Genomic DNA, 22,520 nt, shown 5'->3' with positions numbered 1-22,520 from the left:
AATATTGAGATTCGTTATTGCAATAATTGACTAACATTATTAAATTTCTGAATTGGTTAACATTCGACTTTGTTAAGATTCTAGGTTAATATTTAAGACATTATTAAATCTCATTATAGATTTTTTTCATCTAATTATGTGAGATTCGCATTACTATTTCCGAGATTCTTGATCCACGACGTCGTGGGTCTGGCGATGTTACTCATGGCAACACGGTGGCCAGCTGCCACTCATGGCAACACGGTAGCAGCTGCCGCTCATAGCAACACGGTGGCCAGCTGCCGCTCATGGCAACACGGTGGCAGCTGCCACTCATTGCTCTTTATACAAAATAAATCTAACAAAAGTCTTTGGAACTCGAAAAAGTTTACCCTCTTCCGGATGTACAGCGTTAACAAATTCAATCGAACATATATTTTAGTAATAAAATATGCAAATCGATAATTTTAGTGGAATATTTAGGCTACGATTACAAGCTGCATGCTAGTTGCTGAAAATAATGGTTGCCTAGATAAAGTGGTTGAATAGTGGTTGCCTAGATAATACAATAGTTGCCTAGATAACGCTAAAGATTTTATAACAGTGCATTCCTAGATTCAGTGTTTTTATCAAACGATTACATTAAGTAACAGAGAATCAAGATTAAAACTTGACACCATAGTAATAAAAAAAAACAAACTTAAATTCGAGTCGATAACACAAAACAAAGAAGAACATAAACGAGGAATCGTAAGTGAATTCGTATGTGTTTCAGGGTTGAGCGAGCCGTGAGCAACTCGGACGGCGGTTCAGTTACTCAAGAATAAACAAGAACATTGCGTGCATATTTAAGCTGTTTTTCACGTGATGTCGTCGGCGTCAATTGCATTCTAAACAACAGGAGAAATAAATCAAAGGCAACGAACAAGCATGGGTTATCACCCAAATTTCCAATCAGAAATATATAGTAAATTGCAAAGTGAGAATTGTTCAACCAAAACGTTCTATCTTCGTTGCCAGGATTTGCACAATTTTAGCGTTTAGCGCGACAGAAAATCCACTGTCTGTAACAACGCTGCCCTAACCGACCAGCGCTCGGATATAACATAGCTATAGTTACTACATAATTGATTGGCCTCGCCTAGAGTCATGCACAACATTAAGCTGCTCATACGAATAAGGCAGTTCAAGTAAATGTTAAATGTTTAAGCAGAATCATTCATGGAATTGTACATTGGCACTGAGGCGAATAAATCTAAGAGCATATGAAGATATCAGAAAAATTTCACGACAGACCAGGAAATGGGTGCGCTTTTTTCGAGCTCACAACCATTAAGTAACTTGGCATCACTCCAGTAATTACGCAGCTGTTGGACGGTCGTGACGCCCAAGTTACGCAGCTGTAGGACGGTCGTGACGTCCAAGTTACGCCAAGTTACGCAGCTGTAGGACGGTCGTGACGTCCAAGTTACGCCAAGTTACGCAGCTGTTGGACGGTCGTGACGTCCAAGTTACGCCAGGTTACGCAGCTGTTGGACGGTCGTGACGCCCAAATTACGCCAAGTTACGCAGCTGTTGGACAGTCTTTACGCCGATGGGTTCCAGCATCTTCGCGAAGAGCGAGCCGGGCGTCTGCAGCAAATTTTCCGGCGAATCGAACTCGCGCAACTGAAACAATCGGTTGTCAATGGTAAAGAGAACAATGGTAAGTGATAAAGTGTCAAGAAAGTGATTGAATTATGCCAGACATAACTAAAATAATTAATACTGGTTTACAAACACGATTATTTTCACAGCACGCGGAAGTGCCATTGTTCTTGTTCTACCTGTCCGGCCTCCATGACCATGATCCTGTCGTAGTGGGCGACGGTGTTGAGTCTGTGGGCGACGGTGAAGAGAGTGGCGTCCCTGAAGGCGGTCTGCAGCGCCGCTTGTATCAGCTGGTCTGTTTCAGGGTCTACGGACGCCGTAGCTTCGTCTAACAGTAACACCTGTCACGGGCCGATACGTCACTGATCGCACCGGGTCACTATTAGTGACGATGATGTCACTAATTGGTAATGTATTCAAAAGATTATACATGTCTTGTCATAACAATGGAATGATAAATATTATTACAATAATATTTCCAGATCTTCAACCCGGACGTAGATATCGATTACGTATATAATTGATAAATAATTAACACTATATTGTAAATTATAACGTTTGTCATGTAAATGTGCATGCACGACTACGATGAATGAATAAGGACGAGATTACCTTCGAGTTCCTGAGGACTGCTCTGGTGAGGCAGATGAGCTGTCGTTCCCCCACAGAGAAGTTCGACCCTCCCGCCTCGACCGGGGCGCTCAGGCCGAGGTTCAGGCGCTCGATCACGCTCTGAAGCTGCGACCTCTGAGCTGCATCAGCGATCTTCTCGTCTGAGTGCTCACTGAACGGGTCTAGGTTGTATCTGTAACAAAGACGAAGAACAGACATGTGGTCTGAGTGCTCACTGAACGGGTCTAGGTTGTATCTGCAACAAAGACGAAGAACAGACATGTGGTCTGAGTGCTCACTGAACGGGTCTCGGTATTTTTTGTAAGATATTTTAGGCTTGTAACGCGTGTGGAATAGTATGGAGCACAGCGCTGTCACAGCAGAGCACCGCACCCACCTGCCGGTGCCCCAAGACAGCACCGCACCCACCTGACGGTGCCCCAAGACAGCATCGCACCCACCTGACGGTGCCCTGGAAGAGCACGGGGTCCTGGGGGATGATGGCGACGGCGGTGCGCAGCGTGTGTAGGCCCAGGCGCCTGATGTCGACGCCGTCGATCTCGATGCGTCCGCCGTCCACCTCCACGAGGCGCAGCAGCGCCGCGATCAGGGAGCTCTTGCCTGGCGGGGGGAGGGCTTAGTTGCGAGCACAGCGCTGGGCATTATTGACGATATTGTGATGTAATACACGGATTATAATGGGCACCATATGTTAAATTAATGATGCTATTGTGATGCAATATATGGATAATAGTGAGATACTATATGTTAAATTAATGATGCTATTGTGATGCAATATATGGATTATAGCGGGGCACATGATATGTTGAATTAATGATGCTATTGTGATGCAATATATGGATTATAGCGGGGCACATGAATGTTGAATTAATGATGCTATTGTGATCAAATACATGGATTATAGCGGGGCACATGATATGTTAAATTCACATAGAACAGGTCATTGACTAATTCAGGGGATAAGTTGAACTCTACGTCCGATTGAAATTTGAAACGGACTCAAATAATTAAGTATCAAGTTGTCAATTCTCCCGAGGCGGATAAATGATCAACTTCCATAATGCTTGTCACTGGTAATGCCATGTAACTGGTAATGCCGTGTAACTGGTAATGCCGTGTAACTGGTAATGCCGTGTAACTGGTAATGCCGAGTAACTGGTAATGCCGAGTAACTGGTAATGCCGTTTAACTGGTAATGCCGTGTAACTGGTAATGCCGTGTAACTGGTAATGCCGTGTAACTAGTGAAGAGGTGCTAGTAGTTACGCCTGTTATCTAGTAACACTGGCCCTGGTAACGGCCTGGTCGTACCAGCGCCCGTACGGCCGACTATGCCGATCTTCTCCCCCGGTCGCACGTCGGCGGTGACGTGACGTAACACCAGCGGCAGGTTGGGACGGTAACGCAGGCACACGTCACGCATCGTCACCGCCCCTACGCTGGGCCAGTTACAGCCAGCAGGTATCACGCCCTCTACGTGACGAGGAGCTTCTGGCGTCACGTCCTGAGGAACATAACTACTGTTACATGTGTGACGAGGTTAGCATCACTGGTAACTACGATGTTACATGTGTGACGAGGTTAACATCACTGGTAACTACGATGTCACAGGCGTGACGTGTTGTCACTGGTAACTATAAACTGGCACAGACGTTATGTGGCGTGACTGGCAACGTGTCACGCTATCTCAACATACGCGCTATAATTCAACAGCCACGATCCTCACTCTCCAGAATGAAAAACGGTAGTAACAGTTATATCGCGTATATTTTCATCACTATTGAAGGAATAATAGCAATAAAAGTAAATAATACTTATATAATTAAGAAATTATACTAATAAGCATAATAACAAGGCCAAAAAGAACAACAAGAAGCATATGTGGCCTCACGTATGCGTACTCGACGACGCGCTCCACGGACGTCATGCGCGACTCGAACTCAGACTTGATGCGCATGAGGAACGGCAGAAACTGGCACATCTGCGCACAAAAACAGTATTACTGCGCACAAAAACAGTATTACTGCTCACAAAAACAGTATTACTGCGCACAAAAACAGTATTACTGCTCACAAAAACAGTATTACTGCGCACAAAAAATTGGCATAAAACATGCACTATTAACGAAGTCTAGTGAATGTGTGTACGGGAACCGCGAGCCAAACGGCAGATGTGACCACAAGCACCGGAGCTTCAGAAAGCTAAAGTTCACGGCACAAAACTTTAATCAAGAGGTTGTGTTAGGACCTAACCGATGAGGTCAGGTATTTGTTATTGCAGGCTTTAGACACGCTCTAAAATTGTGACCATAATAAAGGAAACAGAGACACTCACGCCGTTGACGCTGATGAGTGCCAAGCCAGCGATGGCGGTGGAGAAGGAGCCCTTGGTGAAGACGCACAGAGCGGTGATGGCACTTATGATCACCGTCGCCAGCAGGTCCATCCTGAAGGTGAACCAGCGGTTCGAGAGCCGGAACAGCAGCATCACCACCGTGTGTTCGTCCAGCAGCTTGTAGAAGCTGCCAGCACGAGAGTATACTGTACATTGTACTGTATCTTGTACAGTACATATGTGGTGGCTACGATCAGAAAGTATTTGTAATATCCTGCGAAGAATGTCAAGTCTATGGGCGAGTATAGCATCGCATGCAGCTAACCTGTTCGAGAACATCTCTTCCTGTCCGTAGGCGCGAATGACCTGCAGCCCCGAGATGCACGACACAGCACACTGCCCACACGAGAGAGGGTTAATTCACACAACAAGATGCGCAGTGCTACGCACTCGCACACAGTTTACGGCACTGTAGTCAGAGTACTGCACGGGTACACAATGTATTGTGATTTGCAATATATAGATGGCACAGGTGCGTAATGCATTGAACAGGTGCACAACGTGTCGCACAGCCGGGCGCGTGTAGTGGAATACTATTTTTATTATTATTATTCTACGAAGCAGTTATCGTGGAGCCTGGTTCAATCAAACTTTGAGGACACGTTAATCATAAGTTAATAGCAAGCGAAAAATAAATAGACAAGAGAAAAGATTAGAATGGATAAAATGACTGAACACTTGATTCATATGCTCTACGAAACAGTTTCGTATTTAGGCGTCGACGAAACACCAGCAACGAAGGAGCCGATGATACAGAAACTGGTTGACTTCCAGGTCCTGGCGGCGGTGACCGATCAGTTGTTGATGACAAACGGTGTCTTCTAGAAGGCAGATCCGATCCGACACGCACTGCAGACCTTCCGTGAGATAAGGAGGCGCTAGACCGTGAAGGCATCGGAGCGTCACATAAACGACCTTGAACTGCGTGCGCTGCTGCATGCGCAGCCAATGGAATCGCGTAATATCGGCGTCACGTGGTCGAAATTTCGATTGTTCCACATGAGTCGCGCAGCAGGGTTCATTAAAGATTGCAGTTTATCAAGTGTCGTGGTCAGAAGTCCATAGAGTGTGGCATTACCATAGTCCAATCTGGTCACAACGAGCGCCACCACGAGAGCCTCACGGACCAGCCTCGAGAGACAGCGGCTGACGCTGCGTATTCGTCGCAGAGCGCCAGAACAAGCGGTGGTGACTGAGGCAATGTGCTTGTTAATAGAAAGTTCTGAGTCCAGCAAAATGCCGGGGTTGCGAACCGAAGACGCAGGAATGCAAACCAAATAAAGTCGGTTTTTGATGCATTGAGCTTGAGCCGGTCAGAGCGCATACTGTCTGAGCCGGTCGTGGCGCATACAGTCTGAGCCGGTCGTGGCGCATACAGTCTGAGTCGGTCGGAGCGCATAGTCTGAGTCGGTCGTGGCGCATACAGTCTGAGCCGGTCGGAGCGCATACAGTTTGAGCCGGTCGGAGCGCATACAGTCTGTAATCTGAGAAGGTTGGAGCGCATACAGTCTGAGCCGGTCGGAGCGCATAGTCTGAGCCGGTCGGAGCGCATACAGTCTGAGCCGGTCGGAGCGCAAACAGTCTGAGCCGGTCGGAGCGCATACAGTCTGAGCAGGTTGAAGCGTATACAGTCTGAGCCGGTCGGAGCGCATACAGTCTGAGCCGGTCGGAGCGCATACAGTCTGAGCCGGTTGGAGCGTATGCAGTCTGGGACGGCGTCCATGCAGACAGACATCCTGCAACGTTGCAGCATCAACTGGTGCACAGTAGTCATAAATTTGGGTGTCGTCGGCAAACATATGCGGATTCAAACTATGTGACTCAATTATGGGCAATACGTTGACAGTATATAATAGGAAAAGTATCGGGCCGAGAACTGATCCCTGTGGTACGTCGCAAGTGACCCGCAAGTAGAAGAAGAGTTCCCGCGTCGAACGCATTGGAATCTATTGCTGAGGCAAGACTCGAACTACCGCAGCACTGTGCCGTGCAGGCCAAATGATACGTCAAGCCGACGCAATAAAGTAACGCGGTCGACCGTGTCAAACGCGGCCGACAGGCCGAATAAAGCTAGTGTCGCAATGTCGCCGCGGTCTACTGCTCTCAGAATATCTAAAAGCACTTTCAGCACAGCGGTTTCCATCTAGGGGAGATGACGGTGTGCAGACTGAAGGCGAGGCATGAGACCGGACTGCTGACGATGGTTATTCAGCTATCGGGCCACAAAGCGTTCCAAGAATTTCGGCAAAACCGACAAGTTGGAGATGAGTCGACATAATTTGGGATCAAAAGCGTCAAGGTTTTTTTTTCAATGGATGGGTAATATAAGCTGATTTGAAGCTTCAGTGGCGTAGCGGTTAAAAATTCGACCAGACGAGGTGCTAGGGTTACGACATAACCCGTTAAGTAACGACGTCGGCAACGAATCACTGGCACACTGCTATAGTAAGGCAGCGCGCACAATGCAGCGATGACATAGTCAGCTGTAACGGAAATATTGCTGACGGAGCATCGGCTGACGACGCTCTCACAGCAGTAATATTATTTTCAAAAACAGCATGGAATTCCTTTACGCTTACGACACCCGAAGCATCTGTATGAGCTCTTCCCAAAAGTTAATCCAGTGAACGCCACAGCGCTCGAGGATCGCTGCATTGCGCGTCGACTCTCCGGTGCCATAATGACCCTCTTTTAGATAGAATAAGGGCGACATAATTGCGCCAGGCATCTCGCCAGGGTGATGCCACAGCAGCTGCAACAGCAGGATTGACACGTCCATTCGACTGATAGACAGCCCGCTGGAGAGGTCGAACCCTCCGCTTCGGGAGTTCAAGCCAAGATGGTCGATCGGTGTCGGAACAGTAACAGTCGTCCACAGTCAGATTTAAGGCACAGTCAACTGGAAACTGAATATCTTGAACGCTAAAACGAAAACCACAATATAATCCCCGGTCAAAAAAACGCTTACATCGACGGACATTGCGTCAAGCAAGTTACGTGAGCAGCAAGAAAAAACCGAGATCAAAACGGAGACTGGTGAGGCGTACATCATTACAAACTTAAAAAAACAAGTCCTGCGTGTTCACGGCGTGCGTGCAGCATTGTTACTGCGACATGAGATGTAACTGCGTGAGAACTGCGGGTCGTTGCTCTCACCTGCACCACGGGACTTTTCTGTGTGCTCTCCAGCCTCTTGAACTCCTTCACGCCGCGGTCCAGCATCTGCCCCAGCCACAGGAACAAACCTGCAGCACCAGCACCGTCACTAACACACGTGCGCGTGGCATGCAGCACCAGCACACGTAGGAGTGGCATGCAGCACCAGCACCCACGTCACCAACACACACACGCATGACACTCACAAACGCTGATGTGCCAATTGGAGTCAACACAATTATGAAGTTACGACTCTATATTGATGCGAAGCTGACTAACCAAGACTCTACACTCATAAGCAGCTAACTAACCAAGAGTCTACTAACTACACTTATGAATAATACAATTATAGTAAAAATTTTATTCCAGAAGTAATTCTCCGCATGATATTACCGGACGAACGACTCACCGCCGACGAGGACGAGGACGATGGTGAAGTATGGGAAGAAGAAGCAGACGAGCAGCGAGCTCGCGGTCATGAAGAATATGGACTGCAGCAGCAGGTCGAAGAACGTCGGGATGCGGTAATCCACTGCAAAAAAAATGAGTACTTGTTGGGATGCGGTAATCCACTGCAAAAAAGAGCACATGTTGGGATGCGGTAATACACTGCAAAAAGCACGTGTCAGGATGCTGTAAGGATGTAGGGATGCGGTAATCCACTGCAAAAACAGGTCGGGATGAGGTAATCCACTGCAAAAAAAGAGCACATGTTGGGATGCGGTAATCCACTACTCACTCTCGTCGATGTCTTTGCTGAAGCGCGTGATGACGCGGCTCGCGGGCGTCACGTCAAAGAAGGCCGTGGGGGCGCGCAGGACGCTGCGGAACATCGCGTTGTGCAGGCGACGGCTGCCTCGTGTCAGCCTGCGCGATGTGTCAACTGTCAACAGGTACTGTCAACATCGTGTGTTGTGGTACTGTCTACATCGTGTGTTGTAGTGGTACTGTCAACATCGTGTTATTAAACTACTAAATCCGAGTCAACATCTGCTACCCAAATCTAGCTAACTTATCATCAATTATCTAAATAAGTATTTTATTTAGGCTGACAATGCAATTATTGTGCTAGTGATGGCAACACTCTAGTCCAGACCTTCCACGTTTACTTATTAAACATTAACTTATTTCAGGAAGATGTTGATGATGCAACACACGCAAAGATGTTGATGATGCAACACANCCCTACACGGCAATAAGACATGTTGGCCACACGTTCAGCCATGAGGCCGTCACCCTACACGGCAATAAGACATGTTGGCCACAAGTTCAGCCATGAGGCCGTAATGTTGGCCACACGTTCAGCCATGAGGCCGTCACCCTACACGGCAATAAGACATGTTGGCCACACGTTCAGCCATGAGGCCGTCACCCTACACGGCAATAAGACATGTTGGCCACAAGTTCAGCCATGAGGCCGTAATGTTGGCCACACGTTCAGCCATGAGGCCGTCACCCTACACGGCAATAAGACATGTTGGCCACACGTTCAGCCATGAGGCCGTCACCCTACACGGCAATAAGACATGTTGGCCACAAGTTCAGCCATGAGGCCGTAATGTTGGCCACACGTTCAGCCATGAGGCCGTCACCCTACACGGCAATAAGACATGTTGGCCACACGTTCAGCCATGAGGCCGTCACCCTACACGGCAATAAGACATGTTGGCCACAAGTTCAGCCATGAGGCCGTAATGTTGGCCACACGTTCAGCCATGAGGCCGTCACCCTACACGGCAATAAGACATGTTGGCCACACGTTCAGCCATGAGGCCGTCACCCTACACGGCAATAAGACATGTTGGCCACAAGTTCAGCCATGAGGCCGTAATGTTGGCCACACGTTCAGCCATGAGGCCGTCACCCTACACGGCAATAAGACATGTTGGCCACACGTTCAGCCATGAGGCCGTCACCCTACACGGCAATAAGACATGTTGGCCACAAGTTCAGCCATGAGGCCGTAATGTTGGCCACACGTTCAGCCATGAGGCCGTCACCCTACACGGCAATAAGACATGTTGGCCACACGTTCAGCCATGAGGCCGTCACCCTACACGGCAATAAGACATGTTGGCCACAAGTTCAGCCATGAGGCCGTAATGTTGGCCACACGTTCAGCCATGAGGCCGTCACCCTACACGGCAATAAGACATGTTGGCCACACGTTCAGCCATGAGGCCGTCACCCTACACGGCAATATTTTTAAAATATTTTATTTCCACGCGTAGCATGAGATTTTTTAATCAATTTTATAGTAAATTCGCTCAATTCGTAATTCGGCGTTTCTTTCTTAGAAGTTATTAACGTGAAGATTCACAAAGTATTTACTATGAATTGCCTCATGCAAAATAAATAATCCCAATGCCAATTCCTTGGTAATACCAATTACTGTCACTGCTGTTTCGCTACCTTCAACAATCGCTCGGTCAATATTCGCACCTATTGCGATGTAATAATAAAAGGCATAAATAAATTTGAAGGTAAGACTATAATTGATATTGATTTAATTTTCAACAAAATGAATATAATGCTGATACATTATATTCATTATTAATGCATAATGAGTATAATACTGACGGCGTCTAGCCAGCGCTGCTGCCACAGCATCGCCGCCACACGCACGGCCGTGTGCAGCACCAGCCCCACCAGCACCAGCAGCACCGCCCACGCCCCACCGCTCGCCTGGCATCATGATAACCGAGATAACCATCACGTCAACAATGAATATTGTGTAGCAACTGGTTTATTTATCCGTGCAAACACACAACTAGGGTGTATTTTCAGAAATAGGTTGTATATTCAGAGCTAGGGTGTATATTCGGTTAATTCTTTCACGATAACCATGCGCTCTCATCATATGAACAATGAATATTGAGTAGGAACTGGTTTCTTTAGCCGTGCACACACAGAGCTAGGTTGTATATTCAGTTAATCCTTCCACGGGCAAATTACCGTACATGATCACTTAAAAAAGATCCACCTTGGCCCCCGGTTTGTGTTTGAGGCTCCGTTATCTTGCCTCTGCCAAGCACCAATTATACATCTGAGCATCATTCCGTAAAAAACATCATCTCCTACCATGCGAAAAATTAAAATAAGGATATTTAAATGAATGTTTTGACTGAAACTTTTGATAATAAAATTTACGCTCTTTCCGTAGTTTTTTCATCTGAATGCAACAGTTTCTATTCAATCGATTAAAGCAAAGTCATGAAATTGAATTAAATTGGGTTTAGATAGTTATTCTTTAAATTTGAGTATTTGCATTTAGCGTCTGTACACAACACACCTGCACGTAGCGCCTGTACACAAGCCGAGACACGCTGCCGGTCTCGCGCCCCTCGGTCTCGATGAGCTTGCCAACCCCACCGCCGCCGCCGCCGCCACCGCCACCGCCGCCGTCTGACCGGCACAACATGAATGCCGTCTGGTGACTCAAAGATAACTTAATCAAGCAAATCTCCTCTAGAACGATCTGAATTTTAGGTATAAAGGCACATTAAACTCGGACACTTAATGAAGAAATCGTTAAGAGAAAAAGCAGAAGTATTAATTAAAATATCACTTTAAATTTGAGACCGACTAAATTAAGGAAAATCCCACACGGATATACAAAAGAAACGGATATACAACACGCGACACAACACGCCTCACCACACATGATGCCTCACGCCTCCCCAGGGGCGAGGCGTGAGGCAATAGCAAACCTTTGCTGGGGGACGAGGCGTCGGCGTCTGATGGAGCGCCTTTGGGGTCGTTGCCATCAGGTGCCACGTCGCTCTCCTGCGGTAACATCAGAATTATATAAACTCGTGCATATCAAACACATGCAACAAAAAACTGTTAATAGAAACATATAAACACTTTAGAATTGTGAGACATCTGCGCCTGAATTTTAATTTTGCTCGCGTACGCTTGAAAAAATAAGACTATGTACGATATTTCTACCGCCGGACCTCCGATTTTATTTAAACAGGTTCGTTACGAGCATCTTACGACAGGTCGCACTCAACATCTTCATCTTGAAATAATGAATTAATGGTTTTCTGACGGATGTTTTAAGCATACTGCCTTGTGACAATAGACAATGTCTTAGTTCGTTTATGTTTATCAAAAATGAACAAGCTTTTAACTAATGGAGTAAACAAACGCAGTCTTCAGATCTCAACTGGTTGATGGTATTCAAACACAGTAGCAAACGAGTTGGCTGAATTTTGGGTTTAAATGTAGAAAAGAGGATCTATATTCAGAAGATAAAACGCTAAAAGATACGGATTTATTAATTCACAAGCCTGCCTTTAATAAAATTTGTTTACATCGGGCGATTCCGTGGGACTAGAAAGAAATAGACTTGCGTGATAGTCACGAGATGCGACTAGTCACGCTTTAGGCAGTGACTGAGAGCGGCCGTTGACAAGACTATGTAAGGTACCTGCTTCATTTCATTTATGAAATGAATATTAATACAATAAACAATAATCACTAGATAAAATAAATGTGTAGTAGCCTTGAATGAAACAAAATTAGAAATGATTTAAATCATTGCGGCTCAAGTCTGACTAAAAAATAATTTAAAATATCACCCAGCCACACGACACATCACCCAGCCACATGCCACATCACCCAGCCACACGACACATCACCCAGCCACACGCCACATCACCCAGCCACACGCCACATCACCCAGCCACACACCACATCACCCAGCCACACACCACATCACCCAGCCACACGCCACATCACCCAGCCACACGCCACATCACCCAGCCACACGCCACATTGCGCTGCAACACTGCAGCATCTCAGCAGTGCAACACTGCAGCATCACAGCACTGCAACACTGCAGCATCTCAGCAGTGCAACACGACAGTGTTGCATCAAGTAGGTAGCTAGCACACCAGAAATATCATCACCGCATCAACCCATACATAACCGACCAATGAAAACAATTCCCCACTCAAAGTACAACCACGACACCCGAACTAACGTGCAGGGCGTGCGTGACGAGCACGACGGTCTTGCTCCTGAGGGCGCCCCTGACGCAGCTCCTGAAGAGGTGCTGCGCGACGCGGGTGTCCACGGCGCTCAGGGGGTCGTCCAGGAGGTAGATGTCGCGGTCGCTGTACACGGCGCGTCCTAGGGACACCCGCTGCTTCTGCCCGCCGCTGCGTGGTGCACAGTAATGGTACAGTAACAGTGCAGTAACAGTGCAGTAACAGGGAGTACAGTAACAGTGAGTGCAGTAACAGTGAGTGCAGTAACAGTATAGTAACAGGGAGAGTATAGTAACGGTACAGTAACAGGGAGCACAGTAACAGTACAGTAACAGGGAGAGTATAGTAGGTAACGGTACAGTAACAGGGAGTACAGTAACAGGGAGTACAGTAACAGGGAGTACAGTAACAGGGAGTACAGTAACAGGATGTACAGTAACAGGGAGTACAGTAACTAGTACAGTAACAGGGAGTACAGTAACAGGGAGTACAGTAACAGAGAGTACAGTAACAGGATGTACAGTAACAGTACAGTAACAGGGAGTGTAGGGAGAATGACAGAAGAGGGGTTGTTTATCCCATCCCTTTGCTGTGCAACGCAGTCACGTGTTGCAATAAAGAAGATACAATCTTTTATACCACACACCGAAGTCGGTCAAACATAAATCCTGAACAAGTTCTTTAACTTTCACTAAGTCAACTATCCGCGAAGTATGAACAAACAATACCGGGTGGTATTCTTACCCCCGAGTTATGTTACAAAACAATACCCGCGTAGTATGAACAAACAATTTCGTGTAGCTGATACAATGGCTGTTGGGATATCGTCTTGACGCGACTCTTATTTTCAAGAGCGAGCAGCAGGTGACCTCACCTCAAGTTGATGCCCTTCTCGCCGATCTCGGTGTTGTCGCCATCAGCCAGCATGCGCAGGTCTGTGCTGAGGGCGCAGGCTTCAATCATGGCGTCGTATTTAGATTTGTTGTAGGGGCATCCCATGAGAAGGTTCTCCCTCAGGGTGGTGTTGTAGATCCATGCTTGCTGCGACACCAGCGCCACTCTGCCGTTCACCTGCACCTCCCCCGACACTAGCGACATCTGCCCATACATTCGTCGTGCTCAGGGAACATGAGAGGCAAGGGTATCAGGGCTCAACATAATAATATAATAGCGGTGTGAGTGTTTAGTAGGCCGGAGGCCTGTTGCCAATTCTTAACATCGCAGAACATTCACAGCTTGTTGCGGTCTTGAACTCGCAACTCATTGCTACAATTCTACTGTGCTTAACCGCCCAGCCTCCTCGCCGATTCTGACCAGAAACTGGCGCACAGAGCTGGGATCGAACCCGCGCCTTTTTGCGCCAATCTTGGTACCTACTCTGAACTGTAACCACTGGGCCACCCTGCCTGAAGAGGCAAGGGTAGACATCAGGAGCTCAACATGAGAGGACAGAGCCCAAAAATCATCACAGATGGCCCACCGGGACCAAAGTTGGCACTATCTTTAGCACAACTGGCACAACTGCATGGCATGTGGCACTTCCTTTAACACAACTGGCACAACTGCATGGCATGTGGCACTTACATCGCCACAAATGGCCGCCAGGAGAGACGTCTTGCCGGAGCCAACGCTGCCACAGACGCCCACCAGCCGCCCCGTCTGGATCGACAAACTCACGCCCCGCAAATGCGGCAGCTCTCTACAGCTGCCGCCGTCTGAGGGGGCAAGAGTTCAGTAAGAGCATGTGTCCAGGTACAGAGCAGGGGCCATACGTTCAAAACTCGCTAAGTGAACGTACGTACTCACGCTCTATTTTCTTGTCTATGACTGGTGGATTTTACTTGAAAGGCCGTCAATGATTGGCTCATGAACTTACGATCTCTTAACTTTTTAGAAAGTATAGGCCCTGATATACAGTGTGAATTGCTGCACTTGAACATAAGGAGCATCGCCATCCTTTTCTACTGCAAGAAATAATGGTACATAGATTTGCTTGCCATTCAAAAATAGCGATATTTTTGTAGGATTTTATACGTATCAGTTCTTGGATTATTACTCGTTTCTTCGTATTCAATTGAATGCATTTGTCAGGACGCCTAAAGAAGCCGTGTCATGTACACGATGTTGAGACATGCAGGCTGTGGAATCCTCGAGCTGCGAACGCTCGTTACTGGCGCTAGTGACAGTCTATTGAATTGAAGAGCTGGTAAAGCAACACCAGTAGAGACATTCTGCAGCCAAAGCCCAGCGATAAGTCTGACTTATGAGACTGCTATTCTCAAACATTATCGCTAGGTCCGATAAATAAATTATTCGCGGTGTCAATGTCCCACTCGGCTGTTGTTCGTGAGACAGAACAAATCTAAGTTACAGGCTGCTTCTTGCTTGAACTGATGGCTTTATGATGGATAATATGTTACAGACAATATGTTATTCTCAGTATACCATACCTACGATGAATAAAATATAACCTCACAAATATTTTCCCCGTTTTGGCCCATTTAATAAAAAAGTGCCTTGATTTACCAAGCGAGTAATCAAGACTATAATCGACATTAACTCACTCTGAATATCTCCTTGCACAGTCATGTCAATGACGCAGTCCTCCACTCTCGTCTCTTTGCCAGGAAGTATTTCTTGGTCTTTGATAATTTTGTTCCCCGAGTAATTTCCTTTCTCCTTTTTGCTGCCACCTTTAGAGAGGTCTCTGTTTCCAGACTTCCCGCTCTTCTCACTGTGCTTCTTATTTTCGTTATGAAGCTCGGCGACTACCGCTTTATCTTTGCTGGAATTCTTGTCTTTCTTTCCAGATTTCATTTTTTGTTTCCCAGACTCAGGATCGCGGGAATTCTTGCCCTTGCCCCCCTGGGGAGGCTCCATGTCCTGGTCGGCGTCCTGGCTACTCCACTCGAAGGAGGCGTGGTGCAGGCACAGGGCGAGGTCGCTGCGCAGCACTGACACGCCGTGGCTCTTTTGCTCCCGCCGAGTCAGGATCCTCTGCACAAACACGACAAGAGAGTGGCGTTGAAAAAATAACACTAGAGGAGCCTGCACAAACATTAAAGGAGCCGCATCAACACTAAAGTTGCCTGCACCAACACAAAAGGAGCCGGTATCGACACTAAAAAAGCCTGCTCTAAAACTACAAGGAGCCAGTATGAAGGTAATGTTACGTAAGTTTATGTAATGTAAACCAATGTACAGTAGAGGAGGCATGACAGCATTGGTATCAGCTATAGACAAATGCAAGCTACAAGGCGCGGTAATGCGCTTTGTTAACGTGTGCTTCGCTGCTGCTTGTATAATGGATTTATTTGTTAAGAGTAGTATCGCCTGCCGTAGATTGTTTGACCGATATGCCGTATTGTTAAGGGATAACAGGCAAAATAAAACTCCACCTTGAGATAATCGAATGTCTTAGCTTCGAAGATAAGTAATCACTTTGTGATCCTATCATATTCCCGTCATACTTGTAATCATCGCCTGCAGAAAGATCCGTAGGTGCTAGGCACCCTGACGAGGACACCCCCAGGCAAAGCGTCATCCTGCGGGACTGACCTGAATGCGCTGCAGAGACACGCTGGCCTCCGCAATGTTGCGCAGCATGAAGGGCACGGTGCCCAGGCTGAACTGGAAGCAGTTCAGCACGGACGCGAGCGTGAACGCCGTGCTGGCGGTGATGGCAGATCCTGTAACAGCGAACACCAACTTGTCAAGATATGGTGCAGCGAATTTAGTAGGATCGAGGATTTGAACAGACGTATACTTTGCTTCAATGGATAACGGAGAAGAAAAAGCCTTTCCTTTTTAAAAACCGTGTGAGCTAAAGACAGAGAGCCTGACGACCACTCTCCACTCACCGTATAGTGTGATGGCCGCCATGATGGCCAGCAGAGCGACGGAGGACATGACGGGGCTGATGGTCAGGTTCAGTGACTGCAGGAGGCCAATGGCCCGCACCTGCTTGACCTCCTGTGAACGCAGGGCTGCAAGGAACAGGACGTTATTATGTCAACAAATAATCTACGAATTACTTGTTGGCATGATGTCAGTACAGACCAAGTCGGCATATTACCAGAACGTTAAATGCTGGAATATGGTAATTAAAACCTCTCTTCTACGCGGCACCCTTGCATCATCAACGCCTCACCCTGTTCCAGCCCCACCCATCTCACGCTGCCTTCCAATCTTCTCAGATTTCTTTGAAGCTTCGCAGACGTTCCGGACACCCAGCATATGGCATCGACTGTACCGAGGTGCGTCATCTTCATCATCCGCCTGGCCCCAACAGCTGGCAGGCAAGACGTTCCGGACACGAAAGCAGTAAACAGCAGGAGCGCGCATCTCTGTCAATCTCGAGCTGCTGCAATATGCCACAGCTTGCTTTTTTTTGATAGTAGTAGGACAGAAGCGGACGACCAAGGTCTGTACTTACGATCATGTTGAGTAATTTTTTGAATGTCTCCACGTTCGTCGTGGTCAAGCACAGCTGAATTGAAAAGGCGTTGAGCTGAATAGTCGTCGCAAGGAAAGGGAGATTTTTCGCCGAGTCCGAACTCTGGATGTACCTGTTTTTCGATGTTAGTGTTCTGCACTATCCCTAACCTTCGCAGTCCCTATCCTACGTGCTAGCGCTCAAGCTTTCGCATCCTGTTGATCCTTGATGTGCAAGTTATGCAGGCCTGCTTTCAGTTGCCGCTGCATTGCAGCCAAAATTAACGGAGCCCAAAATTCGTTGCTGTAGTCTAGAAGGGTGAGCAGTGGCCCCGTAGAGGTTTAATCACGAGAATCACTTCTCATGTTCGAAGCGATGGTCTGATCCACCTCGTATGCAGCCAGCCTCAATCTCCACTGAAGTAATGTGGCCATCAAACGTAGCCTCTGCTTGCTTCATTACTCCCATGAAAAGATGGGTTTCTTCAATTCAATTGCCGCTGATGGTAGCGATGCTTCATCCCTCATGTCTTCACATCTTTAGTTTCTCAGGTATCCAAACATGGTGCCATTGTGTTCCACGTTTTTCTTTTGGGCCTCCAGTCATTCAGCGGCGATGTCGCTGCTTTCTCTTGCAGTACAGCTTGTCCGAAATCTTAATCAGTGCTCGTGAATCGTCCACAAATAACGATGCAATTGCGTAACTCAGTCCCACATCTTTGTCGGCAAGGTGGATGAGAAATGAGATCGGTACAAGCAACGAACCAAGCAGTAGTACTTCGCACTTCGAATTCTTACCGGTTGTAAACCCTTCTTACGCTTTATTAGTCAGAAAGTTAGTTGTGGATCTACGCTAAAAACTGGCTTCCAACCTACACCAGCCTTAGCTATCTGAAAACTTCAGGTTCACTTTATCATTGTCTTCCGAAAATTAAAGTACAACACATCGACACTAGCCTTCACCTAGCGCAGGTCAATCATGCGGTGACGACGCAGCAGCTACATGCATGAGCGACTGCGCCGGGTACGCATCCAATGCAGCACGTCAACAAAGCGTCCACTCATGCTCGGTTCACCTCTCTCAACCAGGCAATCCACACTTTAAAAGGGCACCCTAGCCTCACTTTACCCTCTGTCCCTTGTACATTACACCCATGACACCTCACTTCCGCAGCACCCACGCCCTCGACTCACCCTCGATGCTGGCGGCGAATGAGTCTTCCCATGAGTACATCTTGATGAGACGGATGTTGGTGAGTATTTCACTCATGAGACTCACTCGACTGTCACTCACGCGGGTCACCTGGGCGCGCAGCGTCCCAATACGCACAGTCACGTGTTTCTGGGGGACGAGAAAATGTCTGGGCACGCGCATAGGGGCCACGGGCACGTGTGTTTGGGGGATAGTACTGCACTGTATAAACTACACGACCATATTTGTGCATACGACGACGAATAATTGAACTTCAGACAATTATTGAGCACTGAAACATTAGGATATTCATTGAGGAAAATTAAACTCACGACTACGGGCACAAAGAGGAGGATGGCGAGGAAGCCCAAGAGGCACCAGGCGTCTACGATGTACCAGCTGTAGGCCAGCGCCGCGACCGTCGTAAGTGGCAGACCTGCGGTACACAGACGTCGTAAGTGGCAGACCTGCGGTACACGGACGTCGTAAGTGGCAGACCTGCGGTACACAGACGTCGTTAGTGGCAGACCTGCGGTACACAGACGTCGTAAGTGGCAGACCTGCGGTACACAGACGTCGTAAGTGGCAGACCTGCGGTACACAGACGTCGTAAGTGGCAGACCTGCGGTACACAGACGTCGTAAGTGGCAGACCTGCGGTACACAGACGTCGTAAGTGGCAGACCTGCGGTACACAGACGTCGTAAGTGGCAGACCTGCGGTACACAGACGTCGTAAGTGGCAGACCTGCGGTACACAGACGTCGTAAGTGGCAGACCTGCGGTACACAGACGTCGTAAGTGGCAGACCTGCGGTACACAGACGTCGTAAGTGGCAGACCTGCGGTACACAGACGTCGTAAGTGGCAGACCTGCGGTACACAGACGTCGTAAGTGGCAGACCTGCGGTACACAGACGTCGTAAGTGGCAGACCTGCGGTACACAGACGTCGTAAGTGGCAGACCTGCGGTACACAGACGTCGTAAGTGGCAGACCTGCGGTACACAGACGTCGTAAGTGGCAGACCTGCGGTACACAGACGTCGTAAGTGGCAGACCTGCGGTACACAGACGTCGTAAGTGGCAGACCTGCGGTACACAGACGTCGTNGACGGCCTCCATGACGCACCTGGCAAGAAGACAGCAGCGATGACGGCCTCCATGACGCACCTGGCAAGAAGACAGCAGCGATGACAGCCTCCATGACGCACCTGGCAAGAAGACAGCAGCGATGACGGCCTCCATGACGCGCTCCATGTCCGTGTTGATGATGTTGGCCACCTGCGCCGCAAGCTCCTCGCCTCCAGCCTGCAGACGCAGCGCCTTCTGCAGCACCGCCCCCTGCAGCGCCCCCGCCAGCCGCGTCGCTGAGAGGGTGAAGAGGTGAGGGGGAGTGAGAGGGTGAAAGTGTAGGGGGAGTGAGAGGGTGAAAGGGAAAAGAGAGGGTGAAGTGGTGAGAAGGAGTGAGGGGGTGAAATGGTGAGGTAGAAAGGGGAAGAGATTGGGCAAGGGGACTTAAGGGAGCAAAGCAATTGAGGAACAAACGAGTGTGAACAGGCATGGATTGATAAAATTAATGTGCGAGAATCGTATAGGTATTCAAACTATAAATAAATGTGTATAAAAACTAACTCAATGAGACACAGAGTGAATAACACAGGACTTATGAGGACTTAGACTATACAATTAACCCACCGAGTAACCCACACGTCAGGCACCCAATAACCCACACGTCAGGCACCCAATAACCCACACGTCAGGCACCCAATAACCCACACGTCAGGCACCCAATAACACGTCAGGCACCCAATAACATGTCAGGCACCCAATAACACGTCAGGCACCCAATAACACGTCAGGCACCCAATAACACACGTCAGGCACCCAATAACACGTCAGGCTCACCCGTGTGGCAGGCGACGATGAACATGGCGTTGAAGGACAGCGCCCTGACCAGGTTCAGTACCACGACGAGCCCGACGATGAGCCACGCGGTCGCGTGGTCACGTGCTGGACTGTTCACGTAGTCCAGCGTCATGCGCATCACGTGGCTCTGTGACGTGTGAGACATGGCATTGCGTGTGAGACATAGCATTGTGTGTGCGACATGACGTGGCTCTGTGACGTGTGAGACATGGCGCGTGTGTGTGACATGACGTTTGAGACATGGCATTGTGTGTGTGACATGACATGTGAGACATGGCATTGTGTGTGTGACATGACGTGTGAGACATAGCATTGTGTGTGTGACATGACGTGTGAGACATGGCATTGTGTGTGTGTGTGACATGACGTGTGAGACATGGCATTGCGTGCGAGACATGACGAGGCTCTGTTTGACGTGTGAGACATGGCATTGCGTGCGAGACATGACGTGGCTCTGTGACGTGTGAGACATAGCATAGCGTGTGTGACATGACAAGGCTTTGAGTAACAAACGTGATATGACATGACATGCGTGATATGACATGACATGCGTGACATGACATGACGTACGTGATATGACATGACATGCGTGATATGACATGACATGCGTGATATGACATGACATGCGTGATATGACATGACATGCGTGACATGACATGACATGCGTGATATGACATAAGGAAGCTACAGTAAACGATGACTCAGTCGCTCACTGTCAACGCGGCGTCTTCACAGGAAACTGTTAACTTGCAAAGAACGTCACAACGAATTTCAAGCAAAAACATTAGCTGTTCGTTATTTTTAGCAAGAGCGTGATGTCTTCGCAGGTAATTAAGCTTATGTTCTAATACTTTAACATAATCTGTTATCTACATTATCTGTTATTGTACATCAACATTATCTGTTCTTATACATCAGCATTATATCTTATCTACATTATCTATTCTTATACATCAACATTATCTCTTATCTACATTATCTGTTCTTATACATCAACATTATCTCTTATCTACATTATCTGTTCTTATACATCAACAATGAAAAAGCCATTAGTTGAGAGCCAAAGACTTATAAGCAAATTATGCTCCCTTATATCAGAACCGATGAGGCGGGCATTTGTTCTCGTCCATTGTTTGTTTAAAAAAAAGGTCGCTATTATATTTAAAAAAAATCATCGCTTCCCTTTACGAATTGAAAATTTATTATCGAATGTTTAATGTGAAGGGGCATTCAAATAAGGATTTTCACTAATTCAAGCAATATATTCTGATAGAACCAAATCCCTAATTGCATATTTTCAGCCGAAACGCATGCATGTGGAGCATGGTCTAAAACTGTACATTGTTCAAGGTTTAATATACTACTTTTTCAGTCGACCATCAGTCCCCTCATGTAAACGCGTTCGGAATAATGAGAAAACTTTGTAATTGCCAATTTCAGTTAATTTTGATAACGGATTTCTTGGATTTTAGCCTGCGTCACTTGCGCATGGATCGAGCGCAGTCTGGGCAACCGATATAGACTCAAGTGCAAACTTCCGGTGCATGTGACACGAGTATTGCAGAATCTGTCGATTTTTCTAAATAAAAACTACATTTACTCATGCCTATTACTTTTATCCTGTTTATATTGGTAAAGATATGATTTTCTGCCGTTTTTTACTTCAGATCGCTCGTTGCTGTGATATGTAAGGTCTTCAGTTTACCCGCTAATTTCGTCACAATTTCGAACTCGCGTTTTGGTTTTATAGAACCAACGATGGAGCGGGACTACACACGTTGTTGGTATAGAAACATACTAAATTTACTTGGCATTCCTTAAAATTTGATTTTAAATTTTATCGTCCCATTAAATCAAGAATCGGTATTAAATCATCGCAAATCAAAGAAAATATAAGAGACCGACGCGACTTACCGTGAGCAGGAACCCGACTTACCGTGAGCAGGAACCCGACTTACCGTGAGCAGGAACCCGACTTACCGTGAGCAGGAACCCGACTTACCGTGAGCAGGAACACGACTTACCGTGAGCAGGAACACGACTTACCGTGAGCAGGAACACGACTTACCGTGAGCAGGAACACGACTTACCGTGAGCAGGATCACGACGTACCGTAATCATGAACACGACATAACGTTAGCAGGAACACGACATATGTACAC

At 47.5% G+C, this 22,520-nt stretch overlaps 1 protein-coding gene across 1 annotated transcript in view; it reads right to left on the bottom strand.

Moving 5' to 3' along the window:
• LOC108665359 (ATP-binding cassette sub-family C member 5) overlaps positions 1-22,520 on the bottom strand; it is a 26,618-nt gene continuing 4,098 nt past the window's right edge. The window contains exons 4-30 of the mRNA XM_047881311.1: positions 22,427-22,443; positions 20,338-20,485; positions 19,644-19,799; positions 18,767-19,521; positions 18,437-18,584; positions 16,669-16,794; positions 16,367-16,497; positions 15,373-15,805; positions 14,393-14,523; positions 13,683-13,906; positions 12,802-12,979; positions 11,522-11,597; positions 11,104-11,216; positions 10,392-10,496; positions 9,953-10,000; positions 8,969-9,048; positions 8,551-8,678; positions 8,221-8,343; positions 7,812-7,900; positions 4,921-4,991; positions 4,596-4,782; positions 4,153-4,242; positions 3,573-3,765; positions 2,703-2,862; positions 2,242-2,434; positions 1,806-1,970; positions 1-1,647 (exon numbers count right to left, since the gene is read on the bottom strand). Of these exons, the coding sequence (XP_047737267.1) occupies positions 1,534-1,647; positions 1,806-1,970; positions 2,242-2,434; positions 2,703-2,862; positions 3,573-3,765; positions 4,153-4,242; positions 4,596-4,782; positions 4,921-4,991; positions 7,812-7,900; positions 8,221-8,343; positions 8,551-8,678; positions 8,969-9,048; positions 9,953-10,000; positions 10,392-10,496; positions 11,104-11,216; positions 11,522-11,597; positions 12,802-12,979; positions 13,683-13,906; positions 14,393-14,523; positions 15,373-15,805; positions 16,367-16,497; positions 16,669-16,794; positions 18,437-18,584; positions 18,767-19,521; positions 19,644-19,799; positions 20,338-20,485; positions 22,427-22,443 (4,382 nt within the window). The 3' untranslated portion in view covers positions 1-1,533. The remainder of the gene's footprint in view (positions 1,648-1,805; positions 1,971-2,241; positions 2,435-2,702; positions 2,863-3,572; positions 3,766-4,152; positions 4,243-4,595; positions 4,783-4,920; positions 4,992-7,811; positions 7,901-8,220; positions 8,344-8,550; positions 8,679-8,968; positions 9,049-9,952; positions 10,001-10,391; positions 10,497-11,103; positions 11,217-11,521; positions 11,598-12,801; positions 12,980-13,682; positions 13,907-14,392; positions 14,524-15,372; positions 15,806-16,366; positions 16,498-16,668; positions 16,795-18,436; positions 18,585-18,766; positions 19,522-19,643; positions 19,800-20,337; positions 20,486-22,426; positions 22,444-22,520) is intronic.

This window comes from Hyalella azteca, unplaced genomic scaffold (genome assembly GCF_000764305.2).
Source record: "Hyalella azteca isolate HAZT.00-mixed unplaced genomic scaffold, Hazt_2.0.2 contig7617, whole genome shotgun sequence".
NCBI classification, from domain to species: Eukaryota; Metazoa; Arthropoda; class Malacostraca; order Amphipoda; family Hyalellidae; genus Hyalella; species Hyalella azteca.
This window is presented reverse-complemented; position numbering and strand designations above follow the sequence as displayed.